Source organism: Triticum aestivum, chromosome 6B, assembly GCF_018294505.1.
Source record: "Triticum aestivum cultivar Chinese Spring chromosome 6B, IWGSC CS RefSeq v2.1, whole genome shotgun sequence".
In the NCBI taxonomy this organism is placed as follows: Eukaryota; Viridiplantae; Streptophyta; class Magnoliopsida; order Poales; family Poaceae; genus Triticum; species Triticum aestivum.
In genome coordinates, this window is record NC_057810.1 from 500,095,492 (window position 1) to 500,119,662 (window position 24,171).

Below are 24,171 nucleotides of genomic sequence, written 5' to 3' on the forward strand. Positions count from 1 at the left end.
TGTCCATCCAACGGATGTCGTGCTTCTTCTTCAATCTCGGATATTCTTGCTTTAGCTGCCCAAAAAATGGTTCCTCCCCCTGACATCTGGGGCGCACTATTTCGGAGGCTGGCCTGTGGGCCTACTAAGTTGAGCGTACCAAGGGCTTTGTCAACTTAGCCAATATAAACGATTCTAGCTGCAGTGACCGTACGATGTCCATCTAGCGGCCGTAGTGCTTCTTCAACCTCTGGTCTTCTTTCTCCAGCCGCCCAAAGCAGCGTCGGTCGTGCCACGTGCTCCTGCCTCCCATGGCCGGCTGCGATGCCGCAGAGGCCTCACCGCCCCCTACTACTCCCACCGCTGGCCAGGCCATCCCTCTACTCACCCACACCCCCTATTATTCTGCGGCGACGACAGCCTCACACCGCAGCCGTGCGGGCTTCCACTGTCGTGTCTTCCCTGGCTCCGCGTCGTCCCCTTCCTAGGCCTCGCCGTCGTCCACCGCCCTGGTGCTCTCGACGCGACGTGGTTAACGTGATCAAGGAACGACTTCCATCGGAAGATTACTGTACGTGGAGAGGCTGACAGCTGGGTCTACGACAGCCGCAAGGAAGTGCCTCCTTACTGCGTGCAAAATAATTATTCCTCCACCTGACAGCAGGGACCCATCGGACGGGCCACCGTATTTTGCAAAAAAAAATGTTTCCCCCCTGACTGCTGGGACCCACCAGCTACATCTTCGCATGCAAGGAAGTGCGTCCATATTATGGGCAAAAAAATGATTTGCCCCCTGACTGATGGGACCCACCATCTACATCTTCGCATGCAAGGAAGTGCCTGATAGTCGGGACCCATCTGGTCGAAGCGTACGTAGCGTTTTCATTCTGGTCGCGAACGTGTACATACATACTAGTCGATGTAGAGGGTGCACGTGTCGTAGTACAGGCGCGCATGTGTCATAGTAGAGGCACGCACATAGCATGTACACGTACGTACAGCGGCCAGGCTGCAAGAAAGTAAATACGGCCACGTACGTACATACAGGCGGGGTCTCGAATGCCTACTCACGCATACGTACGGCCACGGCTCGTGTACATGGCTGGGTCGGAACGAAAAAACTGTGTCGTCTTCATGGGGAGGCAAGGGAATGTGTCGTGTTCATCGGGAGGCAACGGAACGCGTGTTGTTCATCGGGAGCCAACCGGCTTGGACGGAACAGCCGATGGAAACGAGGCCTGGCGTACCGCAGAACGGAGGAAACAGCCTTGTGTTCGACCAGCCATGGTTGAAACGGGATCATGTTCATCGGGAGGGGTCTGGCATACCGTAAAACGGAGGAAACAGACTTCTGTTGGACCTCCTACGGTAAACAGGGTCATGTTGATCGGGAGGGGTATGGCATACCGCAAAATGAAGGAAACAGACTTGTGTTGGAGCGCTACGGTCGAAACGGGGGTCCTGTTCATCGGGAGGGGTGTGGCATACCGCAAAACGGGACTCCACGGGATACTGTTCATCTCCACCGTCGACCTCCTCCAGCCTCCACGGGCTACTGTTCATCCATCATCGACCTCCTCCAGCCCCCACATGCGACTGTTCATCCACGAGCTCCTGTTCATCCAGCCTCCACCGCGCACTCCTCCACCGACTAATGTTCAACCAGCCTTCTCCACGGGGTCCTGTTCAACCACCCCTCCATGGGCTATTGTTCATCCAGTCCTCCACCGGCTACTGTTCAACCAACCCTCCACTGGCTACTGTTCAACCTTCCCTCCACGGGGTCCTATTCATCCAGCCCTCCACGGGGTCATGTTCATCCACGCCCAACCAACTCGATCGATCGGGGTCTTGTTCATCCAGCGGCAACACCACGGGGTCCTGTTCATCCAACCCCCACCGGGAACTGTTCATCCACCCCCCCCCCACACACACACACACACAACAACAACGCTCATTGTTCATTCAGAGGCAGCATTGATCGGCTTCAATTAGCAGCAGTAGCGAAGGAATCGCTGATCGCTTGGGTTCAGTAACACGTAGCCTACAATGCAATCGCTCGGGTTCAGTTAGGCGAACGCCTCGCTCGGGTTCAGTTAGAGCCCAACGCCTCGCACCCGCGCGCGTACGTGTACGAGAGAAACACGCATCACTCGGCCCCCGACCACCCACCGTAACTGGGAACTCCCCGATATTTTCCTCGCCCTCGCTTCTACCACGATTTTTTCCGTCATGCACGGCCCAAAGAATGTCAGGCAGCTGCGTCTCCGGCCCGCCCAGGACAAAAAGCACATTTTCTGTCATGATTTTTTTTCATAAAAGTAGGAGCCCACCACATCTATGGTGATACCGGGTTTTGTCACAATTATCGTCATAGAAGTGTCATAAGTATGACAGAAAAAATTCTTCGGCCCAAAATGTCACAGATGTGTCTTTTTTTGTAGTGGGGTCTGCTAGGCCTCCAAGATATGTGTTGGTTGAGCCCAATGTTGTTGTTGCTGTGCACATAAGGAAGCTATCAAGGTCGGGAAAGCAAAGATGATTGGGAGGGGAACTCCATGAAATGGCAATTGTTCATGTCTACCATCATGCTTAATAAGATGTGTGAGATCATAGTGAGTGGGGTAAGGACTAACAAGGACTTTAAGGAGGTGCACTTGAACTATGTTGCCAAGAAGGTGTTCGTGTTTTGTGGCCGAGAGGTCACCTTGGCCTAGGTATCCAATCACCTTAGGAAGTGGATAGCCAGATAGATCCTAGCGTCCAAGCTCAGAGACCTTACCGACACACAATGGGATCAAGACACTTACACGATCCTGTTGGAGGCAGAGCACTACCAAGGCTACACCATGGTTAGCTCACATACCACTTGCTTAAGCTTGTCTAACATACCAATCACAACTAACCACATTATGTTTCTTTCTTAGGACCACCCTAAGGACGCAGAGTTCCTCAACACTCCCATCCAGAACTACTCGCAGATGGATGAAATCTTCTCCTATGGGCTAGCTACCGTGGAAGCATGATATGAACTCTAGTGAGACACTCAGTTCGCCTATGCCTAAGTATCCAGACACCCAGGAGTCACAGACTGTCGTCCTTGATGATCCTAATAAGAGTGGTGATCACGTTCATGTCCTTGATAGGAAGAGGAAGAGGGATGGTTTGATGGAAGAGGAGCTCATCATCTTTAGCAGCATGGCTGACGCGGTCAAGGAGGTGGAAACCACCATTATGGAGAGCAAATCAGTCGACGTCCACCCTAACATGTGCAGCGCCTTCATGGAGCGAGGTGGCTTCAGTCCGGAGGCTCTAATGGCTGCTTTTAGCCACCTACTGGACAATAGGGCACAAGGTGTTAGGTTCGTTACCCTGGGGGCCGCTCATAGGGTGCTCTGGCTTAGGACTTGGCTGGGCAAACACTACTACTAGTGTTGTTTCTGTTGGTGGTGATAGTCTACATGATGATCGACAACGATGATGATGTACATTTTATGGTAGCTAGAGCTTGAAAACTGTGTATATTTTGATGATGTAATGTATACTAACCCCTCACGTCGATGGCAAGCTTGCGGTGATAGGATTACACTCTCTTTTGGATGTGGTGGTACGATGACACCATAGTAGTTAGGATGAACTTGCTCTGCCTTTATGATCATGCATGCCTAAGTTTTTTTGTTCCATGTGTAGTGTGTTCCTTTTGTTGCTACTTGAATTGTTGTTATTTTGCCATGCCAGGAGTAGTGTGTGGTGTATATAGGAAGGGTTTCAGAGATTTACAGTTTTTTTGAAATGGTAACCAGGATGAAGGATCCCCACAAGGATATATTTCAAAGTGGCGAAAATGCCATGAGACTGATCCAGTTTATAAGGAAAACCGGATCGAAAACCTAAACAAGTCGACCCCATTTATGAGAAAAATCGGGCCGAAAAACCATACAGCAAGGGTAAAAGAAGAAGAGAAACCAAAAACATTGGACGCCCGAGACAAGGCACGCCTAGCTAGCAAACCGAAGGACATCGCCTCGAGGCACAAGTAGACAAGGGGAGTCGTAAATGAATCACAATACCAATTTGATAAGCAGCCTAACGCACCACACGAGCGTGCGTACCGAGCACCACGGTGCAACAGAGGAGCATCCACATCAACAAGTGACTAGCACGAACCTTGACACGGCATTCCGCCATGGAAAATCGGGTACCGAGCAACACGGAGATTTACATTTCATGGAGAACAAGTGACCCGTTACAGAGATGTTTACTCCAAATTTGTGCTTAAGCAGACAAGCAATGTTAAAAATGGGCAAGCCTCATGATCAATTTGGCCTGTGTGGGATGAAAATTTTCATCATCACTAATAGGCAAGCCACCAAACCATGGACACATATACAAGGGGCAAAAAACCATGTACGCAACCAAAAGCGTCCCAAATATTCAGCCCGCCCATTGTAAACTTGCCCCAATGGAGGCGTCGCCGAGGCGTGTGCGCCATGCCCCTCGCTCTCTTGGAGTTGGCGGTTGTCTCCGGGCGAAAGCCTCGATTCAATGTTGGGTCAGCACATTGGCGGCGTCCTCGGCGTCATATCTCTGTTGGGAGCTTTGTGTGTGAAGACATGGTTGGGTCCTTATTGCTCTCCTCCGGTGTTCGCCATTGTCCTCTGTTGGTCCTATGCGGTGCAATGTACGCTCGTCGCTGGTGTCTCCAAGATGGTGTTTTCCTTAGATTGAAGCAAGTCCTACCTTCCACTTGCCACTTCCTCTTAGGCGCTCGGAGTGGATGGTGCGTCGACAAGCAATGTTCTACGAAAGGTGGTGGTCTTCAAAGGCGTCCGACGTCGGTCGAGACGCGGTGTGTGTGTTAGTTTTGTCCGTCTATGAACTTGGTTGTGAGCGGTGTATTGTATGCTACGCTCGTTGTTCGCAGCGAGTGATAACCTCTTGTAATTTCAATTCTGCCTTCTATAAAGTTATGGTACGCCTAGGCGTACACTAGGTGTACTCTTGAAAAGAAAAAATAAACTTGCCCCCAACGAGCACAGGTAAACTTGCCCCCAACGAGCACGGGTCGAACATATATAGCTGACGGAACTACCATGGTGACGGGTGAGCATTTAACAGGCGGAGTTTGCCTAATGCGATTTCTGAATTCAGATGCGTGGTTCAGTTAAAATTAGCCTTTAGCCCCGTTGTCCCAAGAACCAAAATCACACAATGGGTTTGTTACATCAGGAATTTTTTTGACACGAATGCTATCACACGCCTACAACAGCTAAATCAGTCATCAGTTCACCACGCACGCCTGAATTCAGACGTTGCAATCCACGTCACCCAACCAAACACAGTCATATCGACAACACGAACGCTCTACCGTCACCTCCCGTCGTGGTACTCGCAGTGGGCGGCGACGCCGGGCACGGGCTTGCCGAGGTGGGCCTCGCGGACGTCGAGGCGGCAGACGCCCCGGCGGTAGAACTTGGAGCGGAGGAGGAGGCCAAGGATGTGCGCGCGCGCCCGGAGCACGAAGGCCAGCCTGACTGGCACCACCGCGGGGCCGAGGCGGCCGTTGTTGGGCTTGCTGTGCAGGTTGGCGCCCGCGCCGTAGAGCGGGACCTGCTTCCCCACCACGGACACCGTCACCACCCGCCCGCTCTTCCGCGCCTGGTAGAACTCCTTCATCTGCATGCAAACCCAAACACAACGTGGACGCTCGTCATTCATGCAAACCCAACGAAAATTGTATGGAGATTGCAGGTAATTTCTGCTGCCGGATGAAACCGGCTCTACTCTGCCACGCTTTTTACCGTCTTATCCAGAAGCCAGGAGCAAGAATGTACTCCCTCCGTTCCAAAATAGATGACCCAACTTTGTACTAAAGTTAGTACAAAGTTGGTACAAAGTTGGGTCATCTATTTTGGAACGGAGGGAGTACTTGCCACGGATAACACTATTGTGCTAATTACTCGGAGCAAAAGTCCATGATGGGGGCTGGCTTTGCCTGCGCACTGGGGGCCATCATCTTGTTGCCCAGCACAGGATTCCCTCCTCGCGAGCAGCAGGAGCAGAAAAGTGCACGGCCAAATTAACTACGAGGCTAAAGGCGTGCTGTCTGAAACCCAGAAAAGCAGTAAAGGCGCAGCGTCCTTTGGAGGCGTCCTTTGGAGGCGTCGTGAAAAAGCTTGAACAGTCTCGCATTCGCATTGGCTCTTTGCCAACGGCAGCAGCGCCGTAGCCTGTGTGCAGCGGCGTGGCGTGGAGCATGCTGCAGCAGGCAGGCACACTAGTCGTTCTCCGTACCAGTACTCGCCCATTGCAGAGGACGCCGGCCTACGAGGAGAGGGGAGAGGAGAGAGGAGCGCGTTCATATCGGCTTGGCCTCCCTGACTTCCGTCACGTGAACGCCATGCCAGAGGAACGCTCCGGTCTCACCTCGCGGCTGGTTGTTCACACTGTTGGGTACAACTTCAACTTAATCACGTGTAGTTCCCTATCGGTTTCAAGAAAACAAATTAAAGCTCTACAGTAGCTCAGTCCTCTGCTGGTAATTGACAGATGATTTGTTCCTTGCGAAGTGTGAATCACAACCACAAGGTCTTCACTGGGTGTCTGCATAGTAGATTAGTGGATTTGACTCGAGCAAACTTCGTAGAGTTAGGAAGTTTGACCAAGTTTATAGAAAATAATATAAACATTTATCATAACGAATCTATATGATGTGAAAGCACATTCAACAAAGAATATAATGGTATTGATTTGTTATTGTATATATCAAGATTTTTGTTTATAAACAGTGTCAAAATTTACAGAGCTTGGCTTTGATCATAACTAACACGTGGACTAAATAAAAACGGAAGGATTAGAGCAACTCCAATGGGGCGACCCATTTCGTCCGCCGCCGTCCGTTTGAGTCGGCGCGGACACAAAAGATGGCCCAACGCGCCGACCCAAACGGACGCGCGTCCGTTTTTCGTCCGCGGGCGACCCATTTCCGACCCGTTTTTGAGCTGGATTTGCGTCTGCGCGGACACGCGACGGACGCGTGCACGCTCGCCTTCTCCTCCTCCAGGCCCGCTAGTCGGTGGCACATTGGCCTCCCTCATCCAACAGCAACCCTCGCCCGCCTCCTTCTCGCCGCCGCCACCGCCCATTTTTGCCGACAACTCTGCCAGCTGCCGGCGCCTGCACATCCGCCCAGCAACGCCGCCCACTCCCACGTCGCCCGCCACCGCCGTCTTGCCACCGAAGAGCCGACTGCTTCCCACCCCCGCGCCCCCCCACCACACAGCCGCCCCCGACCAAGAAGCCGCCTCGCCGCCCCGACCAGATCCTCACTGGCACGCTCGTCGAACGCCGGCCCACTCGTCGAACACCGGCAGGGCAGCTAGCTGGTCCGTGTGCGCCGCGACTCCCTTCGTTGGCCGTCTCCTTCGTCGACGCCCGCAAGTTATTCGACAGTTTGCCAATGTACAAAATGGACTCCGCCGACGAGTTCTTTTCTCACAATTTCCTTTGCGACTCCGACGATTCGTCGTCCGATGACGAGGAGGAGATATTGGCTGCCGTGTTGGTCCATCACCACCTCAACAGCCAGCGGCCGTTGGAAGGACTACTTTGGTACAACAAACCCGTTGTTCAAACATAAAAAATTCCGCCGCCGTTTTCGTATGAGTAGGCATCTTTTCAACCGTATTAGAGAGCGGGTGGTCGTCTATGATGACTATTTCGAGTGCAAAGAGGATGATGTTGGCAAGGTTGGTTTCTCCTCTTATCAGAAATGCACTGCCGCCATCTGAATGCTTGCATACGGAGTGTCCGGTGATCTCATTGAGTACGTCCATATGAACGAGTCTACATGCCTAGAGTCCCTGTATAAGTTTTGCAAGGCTGTTATTGTTGTGTTTGGCTCTGAGTACTTGAGAGAGCCGACTGCTGAAGATACAACCCATTTGTTGGCGGTGAATGCCAGCACGGGCTTCCCAGGGATGCTTGGTAGCATAGACTGCATGCACTGCGAGTGGACGAACTGCCCTTCTGCTTGGCAGGGGCGGTATAAGGGCCATGTTAGGGCTTGCACTGTCATACTAGAGGTCGTGGCGTCTCAAGATCTTTGGATCTGGCACTCTTTCTTTGGCATGGCCGGATCACACAATGATATCAACAGCCCACCGGTGAACTTTATTGTCAACGGCCACAACTACGACAAAGGATACTAACTGGGTGACGGTATCTATCCTCAATGGACCGCTATTGTCAAGACAATACCCAACCCTATCGTAGAGAAGAGGAAAAGATTTGTCCAAGAGCAAGAGAGTGCTAGGAAGGATGTCGAGCGTGCCTTTAGTGTTTTACAATCTCGGTGGGGCATCCTTCGGTATCCTGCTAATACCTGGAGCACGCAGAAACTGTGGGAGGTGATGACTGCTTGTGTGATCATGCACAATATGATCGTAGAAAACGAGCGCCTGGAACGTCTGTACGATCAAGGGTTTCAGTTTCAGGATGAGAATGTTGTGCCTGAGCATGGAGGAGCGGCAACATTTGAACAGTTCACTCAATTTCATCATGACATACGTGATCGGAAAACTCACGTGCAACTGCAAAATGATTTGGTTGAGCATATGTGGGCTCATATTGGCAACCAATAGATGTATCTCTTTTTATTCGTTTGCAAAACTATGTGAGAACTATGTAAGACATTTTTATTTTTATTCAACTTGTAAAACTATGCTATTTTATTTAACTATATATTTAAATGCAAATTCATCAATGCAAAATAGGGCGGCCAGCCGGCCACGCCGGCACATATGGATCAGCGTGTTGGAGGCGCCGCCGATCCATATCTAAAACAGGGCAGACGTTGGGAGAACAGCCGGCCCAAACGAACAAAAAGCGGACGAAATGCCCTGTTGAAGTTGCTCTTTATACAAATAAGCCCTGGATCAGGATTGGCCCAGTGCATGGCTAGCGACTTCAGAAATCGTCTCTGGAGGAAGCAGACGATGTTGTTTAGTCACGTCGGTTTTTCTTTTCTTTTCCCAAAGCCGGGATTTGTTTTGGGCGTGTACTGCCACGAGAACGAATCTGGAGAGCGACAAATAGGAATGGGACAGTGCTGCCAGGGTTTCCCGTTTGCTTTCTCCAGTACCTAGGCCATGGATGGGGTGTACGTAGTGGCACACTTGTACTGCTCATCACCTCATGGGTTTCCTTTAAAATGAAAAAGAATCTCTGCCTGGCCATGGGAATGCTGAAAAGCAGAGACGCTATACTTGTGCAAAAATTCCACGGCCTATTTGAGGAAAATGATTATTAATCATGGCCAGGACAGCGTGCCAGTGACCAATCACATTGACTATATGCACAATGCAGCCGAAACCTCGCACTCACATGGAACTAAACTTTGCTACATTCCTATAGTATGCTCCAAACAGAACAAACTACACACGGCTATACGTTTTTGCAAAGAAGAGAAAAAAGTACTCCCTTCGATCCTTATTATGTAGTACTTCAGTGCTAGATACATCTGTGTAGTAGTGTTCAAGCGCGCCAGCTATCAACCTCCCCGATTATCCGGAAACAGCGGCATGTGGTCACCTTTTGTTCTTTTCGCGTAAACAGCAATAACTAGGGTCAGATTCATGGCCTAATTAAGAGGGTGCTTGGATACAAGAGACTATTTTTAGTCTGACTAAAAATAGTTTTTTTTAGAGGCTAAAGTTCCAAGCACCCCTGACTAAAGAGAAGCTAGGACTAGTCTTGAGGCTAAAATCTTTTAGTCATGGGAAACCTACTAAAATATGTATTAGCTCTCTCTCTCCTCATTTAATTCCTCTCCTTAGTTCTGGATTGGAGGGTTTAGAGGATAATAAATGCTCAATAATTAGATTTTAGTCTCTTTAGTATTTGGATCCAAGCATGGGTGAGACTAGCAAGTTTTAGTCCCACTACTTACTAAAACGTATCAAGCATGCTCTAAGGGGGGTGGCGTCGCGAGACGTAACGCTCACATCGCCTTCCGGATTCCAATCCAGGCAAGGAGCAATTAAGGGCAGCTGGTATTGGTAATGTAATGACGCGGCGGGCAGGATGGTGGGGTGGATGCAAATGGAAATGGAAATATGCAATGGTGGATGCGACGACGATGGCATGTAGAAGAAGGGCGGTGTACGTACGTTTCCGGAGGCGACGGTGAGGTCGTCGAAGAAGAGGTGGAAGGGCGCGGCGGTGACGTGGAGGCCGAAGAAGGTGCCCCGGTTGCGGAAGCGCAGCCTGACCGTCGCGTTGACCGACATCATCCTGGTGGGCACGCCCGTCCGGTCCGTCCCGCCCTGGATGTGGTACGACTCGAACACCACGCTCTGCAAAGCACTTTCACTCGTGAGAAAAATTAAAATTCATCCGCTCGATTCGATGTGCATGTTCCGAGCATGTTGCCCTCGGAAATACTACTCGCATGCTGTGTGCATGTTTCGCCGTTGTTTTGGACTTTGCTTCTTGCCCAAATGCGCGGTTTGAAATTCAGAGTTTTTGTGGTCGTTGGGAGGAATCACGCTGTAGTTATTGCATGCCTACAAAATTTGGAGCTTGTAAAACAGAAAGTACAGCTTCTTCCTTGTCCGCAAAGCAGAAGAGGACGATTTCTACGCAAATGGTATGGTGGGTAACAACAGTTCAGGTCACTGAGGTCAAGACAGTATAATTCATACTACTGGCAATAAATCCAAACCACAGGGCAAATCGTGCGAAGAAAGAGTAATGGAAGCTGACTGAAATGTGTAATCTGCAGAGTAGTGGCGGTGAGTTTCTTGATGCGAGTGAGGAAGCAGTTGCAGGGAAAAGGGGGCGGCCGACCTTGACATCGACGTGGGGCTTGTAGGATTTGCTCGCGCCCCACAGCACCAGCAAGAAGAAGGCGAAGACGGCGACGAACGCGAACGCCGCCAGGGCGTAGCACCTCCACGGCGACTGCGACCCGGGGCGCCCACCGTCCTCCTCCTCGTCGTCGTCCCCGACGCTCCCGGCGCCGCTGCCGTGCCCGAGGCGGCGCCAGGGCACGGCCCCCGCCGGGCCGCCCGAGCGGAGCTGGTCGGAGAAGAGGAGGCGGCCAGTGGAGGACTCGCGGGAGTGGTGCATCGCGGCGCTGGAGTGGTGGAAGTGGTAGTGGAGCGGGGACTCTGCCGGGGTGGAGCCGGCGAGCGACATCTTGTCGGCCGCGGCGCCGGCGCCGCCGCAGCAGCCGCCGCCGGAGGCCACGACGTCCGGGTGGGAGGCGGCGGGGCTGTGGACGTAGTACGCCGGGCGGCGCGGGGAACGCGGCGGCGACGACGGCGCCAGGCTCGTCACGTCGGAGTCCGTCTTGGCGTGCCGTGCCATCTCGGGAGCGGTGCGGCGCGGCGCGGCGTGATGGGCGTGTCTTCTGGGATACACTACTTGTGGGAGAAGCGCAACGGGTTTGGGGCCTTCCGCTTGAAGACGAAGGTTTTAAGGCCCAGTGTTTCACCGTGTACAGGTGCTAAGCATACCACATAAGTAAAAATATGACGTGGCACACTATTTAAGAAGGGAAGAAAGTACTTTGATGACCTTAGGAAGAACCAATGCCAAGCGCAAGAACCTAAGCAAACCACTTAAATGAAACAATTTAACCAATGCATGAAAGACTTTAGATGCTAACTCATTAAATAAAGTGTGCTTAGCAACAACAAGTTAAGTATCTATGCATTGAGGACTTGAGTTGCTAAGATATTTAATACATTTAACACCTCATCTAAGCACCTTTGCATTGGGAGAGGTCTAAATGGGTTTTGGAACCGTGCGTCAGCGGCGATAGACTGATGGAGCGCGAACCTAGCGAGTCCGTATAGGCTGTGACCGTCTCCTAGTCCTAGGGCCACTGCGCCAGTGAGACATGGGTCGCTGCTACAGGCGGTCTGGTGGCTACTAGTAAACCATAGTCGAAATTTTTACTGCAGACTGGTGACTTATAGCATGTTCGATAGATGATGTAAAATAGAAACCTAAAAACTGAATGATGTGAATTATACATCACCAGAAACATGATTTTTATATCACGGAAAGTGTCCAACTCCAACAGGTGATGTATTTTAGGGCACGAGGTCCCTAGTAGATGATGTATTTTAGTCACTCAAACTTCTTCTTGGTTGATCTCGGTATCGACGGCTCCTCTTCCAGGCCGGCGACGGGAAGCGGGGGCGATTATACACGGGCGTGGTGTGAAGGACCTGGAAGTTGGCGGTCACACTCGCGCGCGCGGCTGCATGCATTTTACATCACCTCCCCACGTGATGTATATTTACATCACGAGAAGCAAAATATACATCATGATGTAGGAAAAATTGTTCAAAACTCACATCATGTTGAAACCTGCTTTTGCCTCCAGGTGATGTAATAAACAGTTATAAGCTATTTTATATCACCTATTGGAGATGCTCTTAGGTCGATCCGGTCCAACAATGAAAACATTTAGTATATGTCATACAATTCTGTTCTTGCGGGAAAGAAAATTATGCTATGTTTCTCAAGATACTAAGCTCCATAGAAAGGGAGTTCTTCGATGCATCATTGCATCATGGATGGATTAGGCCAGTGAGTCCAAGTTAGAAGGTGTTAGCTATTTCACTGGACACTACTAATGGGTGTGTGACGCGCATGTAGATATCTCTACAATTACTAAGCTCCCATGAAATAAAGCTCTCTGGTTGATCATGGACTATGGTCAAATGATAGACCCCACCAGAGAGAGGAAGGCTCCAGGGTGTGTAGTGCCTCCTGCAACATTTTGCTTTTCTAGCCGGTAATAAATATACAAGGCAGCGTATTAGTAAAAGCGAAAGGTAAGCTGGTTTTCTGAGCTGGATTGTTCGCTTTTTTATTTGGGTCGGCTGGATCATCCAACAGTGGCAGACATTTTTATTCCTCCGGTTAAAAAATACAATTTCAAAAATATGCGTCCGATTAAAAATAATTAAATGTTAAATGATCGGTTAACCGTCGGCCAAAGTCCACTTAAACATTATTAAAACATAAAGAAAATAAACACGTCTCCTAGCCACCCAGCACGCTGACCTATATGTTGCCATCATTGTCGTCGTTGCCAGTGAGTTCGACGAAGGCTGGCGGCGGCCCAACCCACGGGAATGCGGTCCCCCAAGTCACCCGCGTCTACTCCGGCGTCTGCTCTGCCGGCGGCATTGCTGTGTGGCGCGCGCTCCTCCTCCTCCTTCTCCTGGCGCTCTTTCTCCTCCTCCGTGTCTAGTGAGCACAACACTCCTCCTCATGCTCGGCCTGCATCCGGTGCTCGCCGTCGGCGCGCTCCTTTGACAGGTGAATCTGTGTCAGTGTTCCAGGTAGACCTCCTCTTGCTCCGGCATGGCGCCCAGCGCGATGGGTGGCGCGCTCACCCACTCGCGGAGGATGCCGGTCCAGGCATACATATGCGACTCGAGCTCCATGGGCGGCGTGGGCGTGGGCATGAGCGTGAGCCCCAACGTGTGCTCGGGCTCGGCCTTGGGCTCTGGCAGCAGCGGGGCGTAGGTGCATTCTCCCGCCGCCGACAGCACGAGGGCCTCCTCCAAGGAATCCCAGCGCTTGTCCTCCTCGCGCTGGCTCTCCTCCAGGACGCGCTGGAGCACTGCCTCCAATGCGGCCTGGTTGGCATCCTCCTCCTCCTGCGCCGCCTCCGGGGGCGGCGGCAAGTACCCAGGGTTGAGCCGCACGCTGCCGCGACAAGCCACGTCATGCTCCGTGGTGAACTAGGCCTCCCGGTGTGGGGAGTTTGCGCGTAGGCAGGGTCGCACCGCTGTTCCCGCGTCAAGAGAGCGTGACGCTTGTGCACCTCCTCCGTGTGCGCCCGTGCCGACTGCAACACCGCTGCCACCGGGATGCGGTGCGGGTCAAGGTGTCAGCCGTGAAGTAGGTTAACATCCGGCCATGGCAGCGACTGGCGGTAATGCCAGTACCAGCGCGCTTGCACCAGGATGTATAGCCGGTCCCGTGGCCGGCGAGCACTAGCCGCACACGGATCCATCGTGTCATAGGCTGACGGGGTTGGCGGCGGCGGAGGAGGAGGTTGAGGCAGCATGCTGGATGAGGTGGCGCCTGTGTTGAGCTTGCCCTTGCTCCCGTCGATAATACCCATGGCTAGCGTTTGCGCTGTCGACCGCGAGGGGAGCGAGCGTGGCCAAATGTGGACGGGAAGGAGAAGTGGACGAGCCCCCCCCCCCACGCTTGCACTAAAAAGGACGACCACTCATGAGGCTTTCAGACGCCGTCATGCGGGTCCGGTGTACCGAGCGGTTGCACGGTGTGTCCGTCTCGTGTCAGCGTGGACGTAAATCGAGCGCAAATGCGTCCAAACGGACAGCGGGCGGACGGCTTTTCGTTTTAGTTTATTGCGTACGGCCAGTGTTTTCGCCTCTTTGGACGCGTGGACAATTTGGGTCAGCATGTTGGAGTTGCTCTAATCTATGTCAACAACTTTTTGTTGCAAGGGTGTAGTTAACGTGAAGAGCTCTTTGCTGCTTGGTCATGTGTTGATGTCTACTTCAAATTGATGTTTTGGTTCGGTTGGAGCAAATGGGTTTAACCCAAAGTTTTAAAATGTTTTTCTTTTGCTGGTTTCGGCTTGAGAGCTGGGTTTGTATCAATTTGGATTGTGTTCCTAAGTTTTATTAGTTTCATGGTCTACGTCTTAAACCTTTTCCTAGCCGTTTTGCCTGTTCGTTGATGATGGTTCAATTTCTTTATTTGTTCAGAAGTTTTGCCAAATGTTGAATGGCGGATCTAAACATTTTTTTCAAATATTTTTGCTGGAATTTTCATTTTTTTACTTCCCCTTGTCATATCTTTTGAGATTCTAAGCTATCTAAGAATGTTGGCTCGTGGTTCATCGGGCTTAATTTGGGGCGCTGGCGGGTCCACCTGTAAGAGAGTGGATCCTTCGTGCGGGATTTTCTTGGGTCCACTCCTAGACGAATGTGACACTCATATATTGATTTCTATGTTACACGTAAGAATACCAGAACCACCCACAAAACAATTTACTTCACCTCGCAGATAAATATTGCCTCTGTCGAGCAAGAGTGTAGCCAACAAAAAGAAAAAAAAATCATCAGTGCAACTAAAAATCAGCTTAACTCATGTGAAACACACAACAAAGCCACCCACAATAATATCATGTCAGAAAAAAAAGGAAGGCTTAACTCATGTCTAAATGACGGCGCGGCAAAGCGCGCATCACCCTCTAGTTCTAGTACAACCGTGCACGCTAGCAGTTGACAACGATTTTTTTAGCAGGACATCGAATAGTGTAGAAACGCAACTACCACAACCGCCCAGCACTTGTACACTCACGGATAAATTTGATGTCCAAATAAAGGTGAGAACGAAACCAGCCACACCAAGAAACCTTGAAAATAAATAGCGCAATAAACAACAAAACATTTGCAGTTAAACGACTAAAAAAGTATACAACGGGTGCAACAACAAAAAATGATGCAAAAAAGCGCACGTCTGCTTCTAGTATATACTATGAGGAAATTCCATGGTCCCTTTCTGCCCCTGCTACGCTTCTAACACACCCGTGTGGTTTTACTAGAGTGTTTTCGTTAGAAAATAACTCATTTGTCAATACATAAGAACTGATTTATTAATGCATCAATCAAAAACATTAAGGCCTCATTTGATAGCGAAGTATTTTCAAAGCATTCTGGCAATACTGCAGTCTATTTGAATACCGAAGTTTTAATTACTGTGAGGTGTTTGGTTACCCAAAAAAATTGTGATATTAATACTACGGTATTTCCAAAACCATAGTATTTTCTCTGTTTTCAAAAAAGAACACCAAACCTTTTTTTTAAATTGAGCACGCGGCAGAAACGGGTGTCCTTATCTTCTTCGCTTCACGCCGCTGTCGTCTCGTCATCTCTGGAGATCTTTGTCGGCCATGGACAAACCAAGAGACAACAAGTGAAAGAATTGACAGTGAGTATGCTAGTCCTAATCCCATTGCCCCCTCCCGTTCCTCTGCATCAGCTGTGAAGTTGGGCAATGATGTCTACTACACAACCTTCTTCTTGTAGACGTTGTTGGGCCTCCAAGTACAGAGGTTTGTAGGACAGTAGCAAATTTTCCTCAAATGGATGACCTAAGGTTTATCAATCCGTAGGAGGCGTAGGATGAAGATGGTCTCTCTCAAGCAACCCTGCAACCAAATAACAAACAGTCTCTTGTGTCCCCAACACACCCAATACAATGGTAAATTGTATAGGTGCACTAGTTCGGCGAAGAGATAGTGATACAAGTGCAATATGGATGGTAGATAAAAGTATTTGTAATCTGAAAATATAAAAACAGCAAGGTAACTAATGATAAAAGTGAGCGTAAACGGTATTGCAATGGTAGGAAACAAGGCCTAAGGTTCATACTTTCACTAGTGCAAGTTCTCTCAACAATAATAACATAACTGGACCATATAACTATCCCTCGACATGCAACAAAGAGTCACTCCAAAGCCACTAATAGCGGAGAACAAACAAAGAGATTATGGTAGGGTACGAAACCACCTCAAAGTTATACTTTTTGTTCTATCTATTGAAGAGTCCGTAGTAAAATAACATGAAGCTATTCTTTCCGTTCAATCTATCATAGAGTTCATACTAGAATAACACCTTAAGACACAAATCAACCAAAGCCCTAATGTCACCTAGATACTCCATTGTCACCTCAAGTATCCGTGGGCATGATTATACGATATGCATGACACAATCTCAGATTCATCTATTCAACCAACACAAAGTACTTTAAAGAGTGCCCCAAAGTTTCTACCAGAGAGTCAAGAAGAAAACGTGTGCCAACTCCTATGCATAGGTTCATGGGCGGAACCCGTAAGTTGATCACCAAAACATACATCAAGTGGATCACATGATATCCCATTGTCACCACAGATAAACACGGCAAGACATACATCAAGTGTTCTCAAATCCTTAAAGACTCAATCCGATAAGATAACTTCAAAGGGAAAACTCAATCCATTACAAAAGAGTAGAGGGGGAGAAACATCATAAGATCCAACTATAATAGCAAAGTTCGCGATACATCAAGATCATTCCATAGAGAGAACACGAGAGAGAGATCAAACACATAGCTACTGGTACATACCCTCAGCCCCGAGGGTGAACTACTCCCTCCTCGTCATGGAGAGCGCCGGGATGATGAAGATGGCCACCGGTGAGGGATCCCCCCCTCCGGCAGGGTGCCGGAATGGGCTCCCGAGAGGTTTTTGGTGGCTATAGAGGCTTGCGGCGGCGGAACTCCCGATCTATTGTTCGCTTCGATGTTTTTAGGGTATATGGGAACATATAGGCGAAAGAAGTCGGTCGGGGAGTCTCGAGGGGCCCACGAGACAGCGGGGCGCGCCCAGTAGGGGGGGCACCTTCATCGCCACCTTGAAGCTTCCTTTACTTCAACTCCAAGTCTCCTGGATCACGTTCGTTCCAAAAATCACGCTCCCGAAGGTTTCATTCCGTTTGGACTCCATTTGATATTCCTTTTCTTCGAAACACTGAAATAGGCAAGAAAACAGCAATATGGGCTGGGCCTCCGGTTAATAGGTTAGTCCCAAAAATAATATAAAAGCGTATAATAAAGCCCATAAACATTCAAAACAGATAATAAAATAGCATGAATGCTTCATAAATTATAGATACGTTGGAGACGTATCAGCATCCCCAAGCTTAATTCCTGCTCGTCCTCGAGTAGGTAAATGATAAAAGAAAGAATTTATGAAGTATGAATGCTAGCAGGTGCACAAGTTTGATCAATGATAATTTCAATCACCTTTTCTAGCATGATTATATGTCATAACAGTAGTTCATCTCATAAAACTTCTCACAATCAAGTAACAAGCAATTCACATGTTAAAGCATAGACCATAAACTTTCTTGAAAACTAGCAAACTTCATTCTTAGTCATCAAATAATTACAATTCATCCTATTTTCAGGAAGGGTCTATGTCAGAGCTTTGATTTAGCAAACTCCACATACTCAACTATCATATAGTCTTCTACAATTGCTAACACTCACGCAATACTTATGGTTATGGAGTTTTAATCGGACACTGAGAAAGATAGGGGCTTATAATTTCGCCTCCCAACGTATTCACCTTTGGGTGATGTCAACAATAATAGTTCATGCTAACTCATCTTGAGAATAACCCACCTATATATATATCAGGATCTTTCCAACACGAGGTGCTTGCCAAAGAATAAAATGAAAAAGGGAAAGGTGAAGATCACCTCGACTCTTGCATAAAAGTAAAAGATAGGCCCTTCGCAGAGGAGAGCACGGATTTGCAGAGGTGCCAGAGCTCGATTTTGAAATAGAGATAAATAATTTTGAGAGGTATGATCTCATTGTCAACATAACAACCCAGAGTTCCCAATATCTTCCATACTACATACATTATAGGCGGTTCCCAAACAGAATGGTAAAGATTTTACTCCCCCTCCACCAACAATCACACTCCACGGCGTTTTGAAACAACGGGGTACCGTCCATACCAACAACAGTCCTAGCGGAGTTTTGTTTGCAATTTATTTTTGATTTGATTTTGATCTTTTGATCATGGGTCTAGGCATCCCGATTACCAGCCATTTTTCTCGTGAATGATGAGCGGAGTCCACTCATCTTGAGAATAACCCACCTAGCATGGAAGATACTGACAATCCCTAGTCGTTACATGAGCGATTCGGGCATACAAATCAAATTATTATTTGAAGGTTTAGAGTTTGGCACATGCAAATTTACTTGGAACAGCAGGTAAATACCGCATATAGGTAGGTATGGTGGACACTCATGAAAAAACCGGGTTTAAGGATATTTGAAAGCACAAGTAGTATCTCTACTTGGTGCAAGGATTTTTGCCTAGCATGCTAGGGAAAGGCAAGCTCAATATGTTTGAATGATCCATGACAATATACTTTAACTAAGATGTGAGAAAACATAACCCATTATGTTGTCTTCCTTGTCCAACATCAACTCTTTAGCATGTCATACTTAATGAGTGCTCACAATTATAAAAGATGTCTAGGATAGTATATTTATATGTGAAATCTCTCTTCCTTCAATATTCTTTCATGAATTGTTCAAATGACCAATACAATGCTTGCTAACCTTCAATAAATTTACAACCTCTACTTCTTAGATGCGAAGTCATTACTCCCCACGGGATAAGAAAATGAGACATATATAATTTCAGATTTATGACATTCAACTCATTCAACCATTTACTCATAGGATATAAGTGAAGCACACGAGTAAATGAAAAACTACTCCAAAAAGATATAAGTGAAGATCAATGAGTAGTTAAATAATTATGTAACTATGTGAAGACTCTCTCTCATTTAAGGATTTCAGATCTTGGTATTTATTCAAACAGCAAGCAAAGCAAAATAAAATGACATTGCAAGGATAGCACAACTCATGTGAAGAAGCAAAAACTTAGATTCAACCGATACTAACCGATAGTTGTTGAAGAAGAAAGGTGGGATGCCTAACGGGGCATCCCCAAGCTTAGATGCTTGAGACTTCTTGAAATATTATCTTGGGGTGCCTTGGGAATCCCCAAGCTTGAACTTTTGTGTCTCCTTAATTCCTCTCATATCATGGTTTCTCTTTCTATCAAAAAGCTTCATCCACACCAAACTCAACAAGAACTCGTGAGATAGGTTAGTATAAACCAATGCAAAACCTTATCATTTTCTACTGTAACAAATCACTAAAATTATTATTCAACATTGCATACTAAATGCCTCTGCATATTTAATACTCTTATCCTCAAATAGAATCATTAAAGCAAACATATGCAAACAATGCAACCATAACATCAATCTGCCAAAACAGTATAGTATGTAAAGAATGCAAGATTCATCATACTTCCCTAACTCCAAAAATTATGAGAAAAATACTATGCTGTAGAAGATTTATCAGAGCTCAATATTCAAAAAGTTTCAACATTATATCATTTTCTGACTTTTCTAGGGAATTTTTGCAACAGCGGTAAACTTTCTATTTTCAAACAACAACATGTATACTAGCAAAATAAGCATGGTAAAGGCTATCCTTGACATTTTTATTGAAAATAAAGATGAAAAACATTATTATAAATAACAGCAAGCAAATAATAACAAAATAACATGATGATACAATCAAAACACATATCATGTGGTGAATAAAAATATAGCTCCAAGTAAAGTTACCGATAGACGAAGACGAAAGAGAGGATGCCTTCCGGGGCATCCCCAAGCTTAGGCTCTTGGTTGTCCTTGAATATTACCTTGGGGTGCCTTGGGCATCCCCAAGCTTAGGCTCTTGCCACTCCTTATTCCATAGTCCATCGAATCTTTACTCAAAACTTGAAAACTTCACAATACAAAACTCAACAGAAAACTCGTAAGCTCCGTTAGTATAAGAAAATAAAACACCACTTAGGTACTGTTGTGAACTCATTCTAAATTCATATTGGTGTAATACCTACTATATTCCAACTCCTCTATGGTTCATACCCTCCGATATTACTCATAGATTCATCAAAATAAGCAAACAACACATAGAAAACAGAATCTGTCAAAAACAGAACAGTCTGTACTAATCTGTATTAAACGTAAACTTCTGGGACTCCAAAATTCTACCAAATTAGGAAGCAATTTGTGTACCAATCCATAGCAAAAAGAATCAGATCAGAAGCACGTTTCTGGGAATTATCAAAACTAATTTACTGGGTACAAAAGTTTCTAATTTTTAGCAGGATCAATACAACTATCACCATAAGCTATCCTAAAGGTCTTACTTGGCACTTTATTGAAACAAAAGCTATAAAACATGATTACTACAATAGTACTACAATAGCATAATCATGTGAACACACAAAAACAGTAAAGGTAAATATTGGGTTGTCTCCCAACAAGCGCTTTTCTTTAATGCCTTTCTAGCTAGGCATGATGATGACAATGATGCTCACATAAAAGATAAGAATTGAAACATAATGGGAGCATCATGAAGCATACGACTAGCACATTTAAGCCTAACCCACTTCCTATGCATAGGGATTTTGTGAGCAAACAACTTATGGTAACAATAATCAACTAGCATAGGAAGGTAAAACAAGCATAGCTTCAAGATTTTCAACACATAGAGAGGAAACTTGATATTATTGCAATTCCTACAAGCATATGTTTCTCCCTCGTAATAATTTTCAGTAGCATCATGAATGAATTCAACAATATAACCAGCACCCACTGTTCAAGAAATCTTCCGATTCAGCGATTAATCTTCCGATTTATCGCTAATCGGGGGGTGACCGATAAGATTATGCCTTATCTTCACCATTTATCTTTTGGACCGATTTATCGCTCTGACAAGCGATTTATCAAGAATCTACCGATAAATCAGACCTATTCATAGCACTATATTTGCAAAAACTATGTTTATTTATGTTTTGTGGACCTTGTTGCGCAATATGTATTGGTGTCCTATTTTTTGTCATTATACAAGGATCCAAGGGCTAGAAATCAAGGTAACACTTCTATCAAATATTTTTTTGGTGTTGAATATAGCGTATTTAGTGTTGGGAAGTTGAGATTTGCAAAAAAATATCCGATTAATAGTCGACCGATAAAACCGATTAATCGACCGATTCCTGATTAATCTCTAATCCCTAGCTAACCGAGACGATAACGATAAGCGATATCTTCAACATTGCCAGCACCTAAAGCATTATTTTCATGATGCACAAGCATATAAAGTATACTACTCTCCACATAAGCAAATTTCTTCTCATGAATAGTAGTGGGAGCAAACTCGAAAAAAATAACTATCATGTGAGGCATAATCCAATTGAAAACTAAAATCATGATGACAAGTTTCATGGTTATCATTATTCTTAATAGCATACAAGTAATCACAATAATCATCATAGATAGCAAGTTTGTTCTCATAATCAATTGTAACCTCTTCCGAAATAGTGGATTCATCACTAAATAAAGTCATGACCTCTCCAAATCCACTTTCATAATTATCACAATAATATTCAACATCCTCCAAAATAGTGGGATCATTACTTCCTAAAGTTGACACTCTTCCAAACCCACTTTCATCAATATAATCATCATAAATAGGAGGCATACTATCATCATAATAAATTTGCGCATCAAAACTTGGGGGACAAAAAATATCATCTTCATCAAACATAGCTTCCCCAAGCTTGTGGCTTTGCATATCATTAGCATCATGGATATTCAAGGAATTCATACTAACAACATTGCAATCATGCTCATCATACAAAGATCTAGTACCACACATTTAATGCATTCTTCTTCTAGCAATTGAGCACAATTTTCCTTTCCATCATTCTCACGAAAGATATTAAAAAGATGAAGCATATGAGGCAAACTCAATTCCATTTTTTTGTAGTTTTCTTTTATAAACTAAACTAGTGATAAAACAAGAAACAAAAAGATTCGATTGCAAGATCTAAAGATATACCTTCAAGCACTCACCTCCCCGGCAACAGCGCCAGAAAAGAGCTTGATGTCTACTACACAACCTTCTTCTTGTAGACGTTGTTGGGCCTCCAAGTGCAGAGGTTTGTAGGATAGTAGCAAATTTCCCTCAAGTGGATGACCTAAGGTTTATCAATCCATAGGAGGCGTAGGATGAAGATGGTCTCTCTCAAGCAACCCTGCAACCAAATAACAAACAGTCTCTTGTGTCCCCAACACACCCAATACAATGGTAAATTGTATAGGTGCACTAGTTCAGTGAATAGATGGTGATACAAGTGCAATATGGATGGTAGATATAAGTATTTGTAATCTGAAAATATAAAAATAGCAAGGTAACTAATGGTAAAAGTGAGCGTAAACGGTATTGCAATGGTAAGAAACAAGGCCTAAGGTTCATACTTTCACTAGTGCAAGTTCTCTCAACAATAATAACATAACTGGATCATATAACTATCCCTCAACATGCAACAAAGAGTCACTCCAAAGCCACTAATAGCGGAGAACAAATGAAGAGATTATGGTAGGGTACAAAACCACCTCAAAGTTATCCTTTCTGTTCTATCTATTCAAGAGTCCGTAGTAAAATAACATGAAGCTATTCTTTCCGTTCAATCTATCATAGAGTTCATACTAGAATAAAACCTTAAGACACAAATCAACCAAAACCATAATGTCACCTAGATACTCCATTGTCACCTCAAGTATCCGTGGGCATGATTATACGATATGCATCACATAATCTCAGATTCATCTATTCAACCAACACAAAGTACTTCAAAGAGTGCCCCAAAGTTTCTACCAGAGAGTCAAGACAAAAACGTGTGCCAACCTTGTAGGACCTTGAGAAGAGGTGTCTAGAGGGGGGGGGGTGATTAGACACTAAGTACCAAAGTTGAAGTTTTTAGCTTCTTTAAGTTTAAGTGGAGTTTAGGCACAAGTTTAACATTCACAACATATAGCAAGCAAGCATGCAAAGAGTATATGAGCAGCGGAAAGTAAAGCATGCAACTTGCAAGAATGTAAAGGGAAGGGTTTTGGAGGATTCAAACGCAATTGGAGACACAGATGTTTTTGGCGTGGTTCCGATAGGTGGTGCTATCGTACATCCACGTTGATGGAGACTTCAACCCACGAAGGGTAACGGTTGCGCGAGTCCACGGAGGGCTCCACCCACGAAGGGTCCACGAAGAAGCAACCTTGTCTATCCCACCATGGCCGTCGCCCACGAAGGACTTGCCTCACTAGCATAGATCTTCACGAAGTAGGCGATCTCCTTGCCCTTACAAACTCCTTGGTTCAACTCCACAATCTTGTCGGAGGCTCCCAAGTGACACCTAGCCAATCTAGGAGACACCACTCTCCAAGAAGTAACAAATGGTGCGTTGATAATGAACTCCTTGCTCTTGTGCTTCAAATGATAGTCTCCCCAACACTCAACTCTCTCTCATAGGATTTGGATCTGGTGGAAAGAAGATTTGAGTGGAAAGCAACTTGGGGAAGGCTAGAGATCAAGATTCATATGGTAGGAATGGAATATCTTGGCCTCAACACATGAGTAGGTAGTTCTCTCTCAGAACTGGTAAATTGGAAGTGTAGGTTTGTTCTGATGGCTCTC

General features: G+C 46.5%; 1 protein-coding gene across 1 annotated transcript; it reads right to left on the bottom strand.

Moving 5' to 3' along the window:
• Nucleotides 1–5,138: 5,138 nt before the first annotated feature.
• Nucleotides 5,139–11,437, bottom strand: LOC123137666 (uncharacterized). The gene is made up of 3 exons (XM_044557492.1): nucleotides 10,828–11,437; nucleotides 10,149–10,334; nucleotides 5,139–5,655 (listed from the first exon to the last, which is right to left on the bottom strand). The coding sequence occupies exons 1-3, from the start codon at nucleotides 11,347–11,349 to the stop codon at nucleotides 5,350–5,352; spliced, it is 1,014 nt and encodes a 337-aa protein (XP_044413427.1). The 5' UTR covers nucleotides 11,350–11,437; the 3' UTR covers nucleotides 5,139–5,349.
• Nucleotides 11,438–24,171: the final 12,734 nt, after the last annotated feature.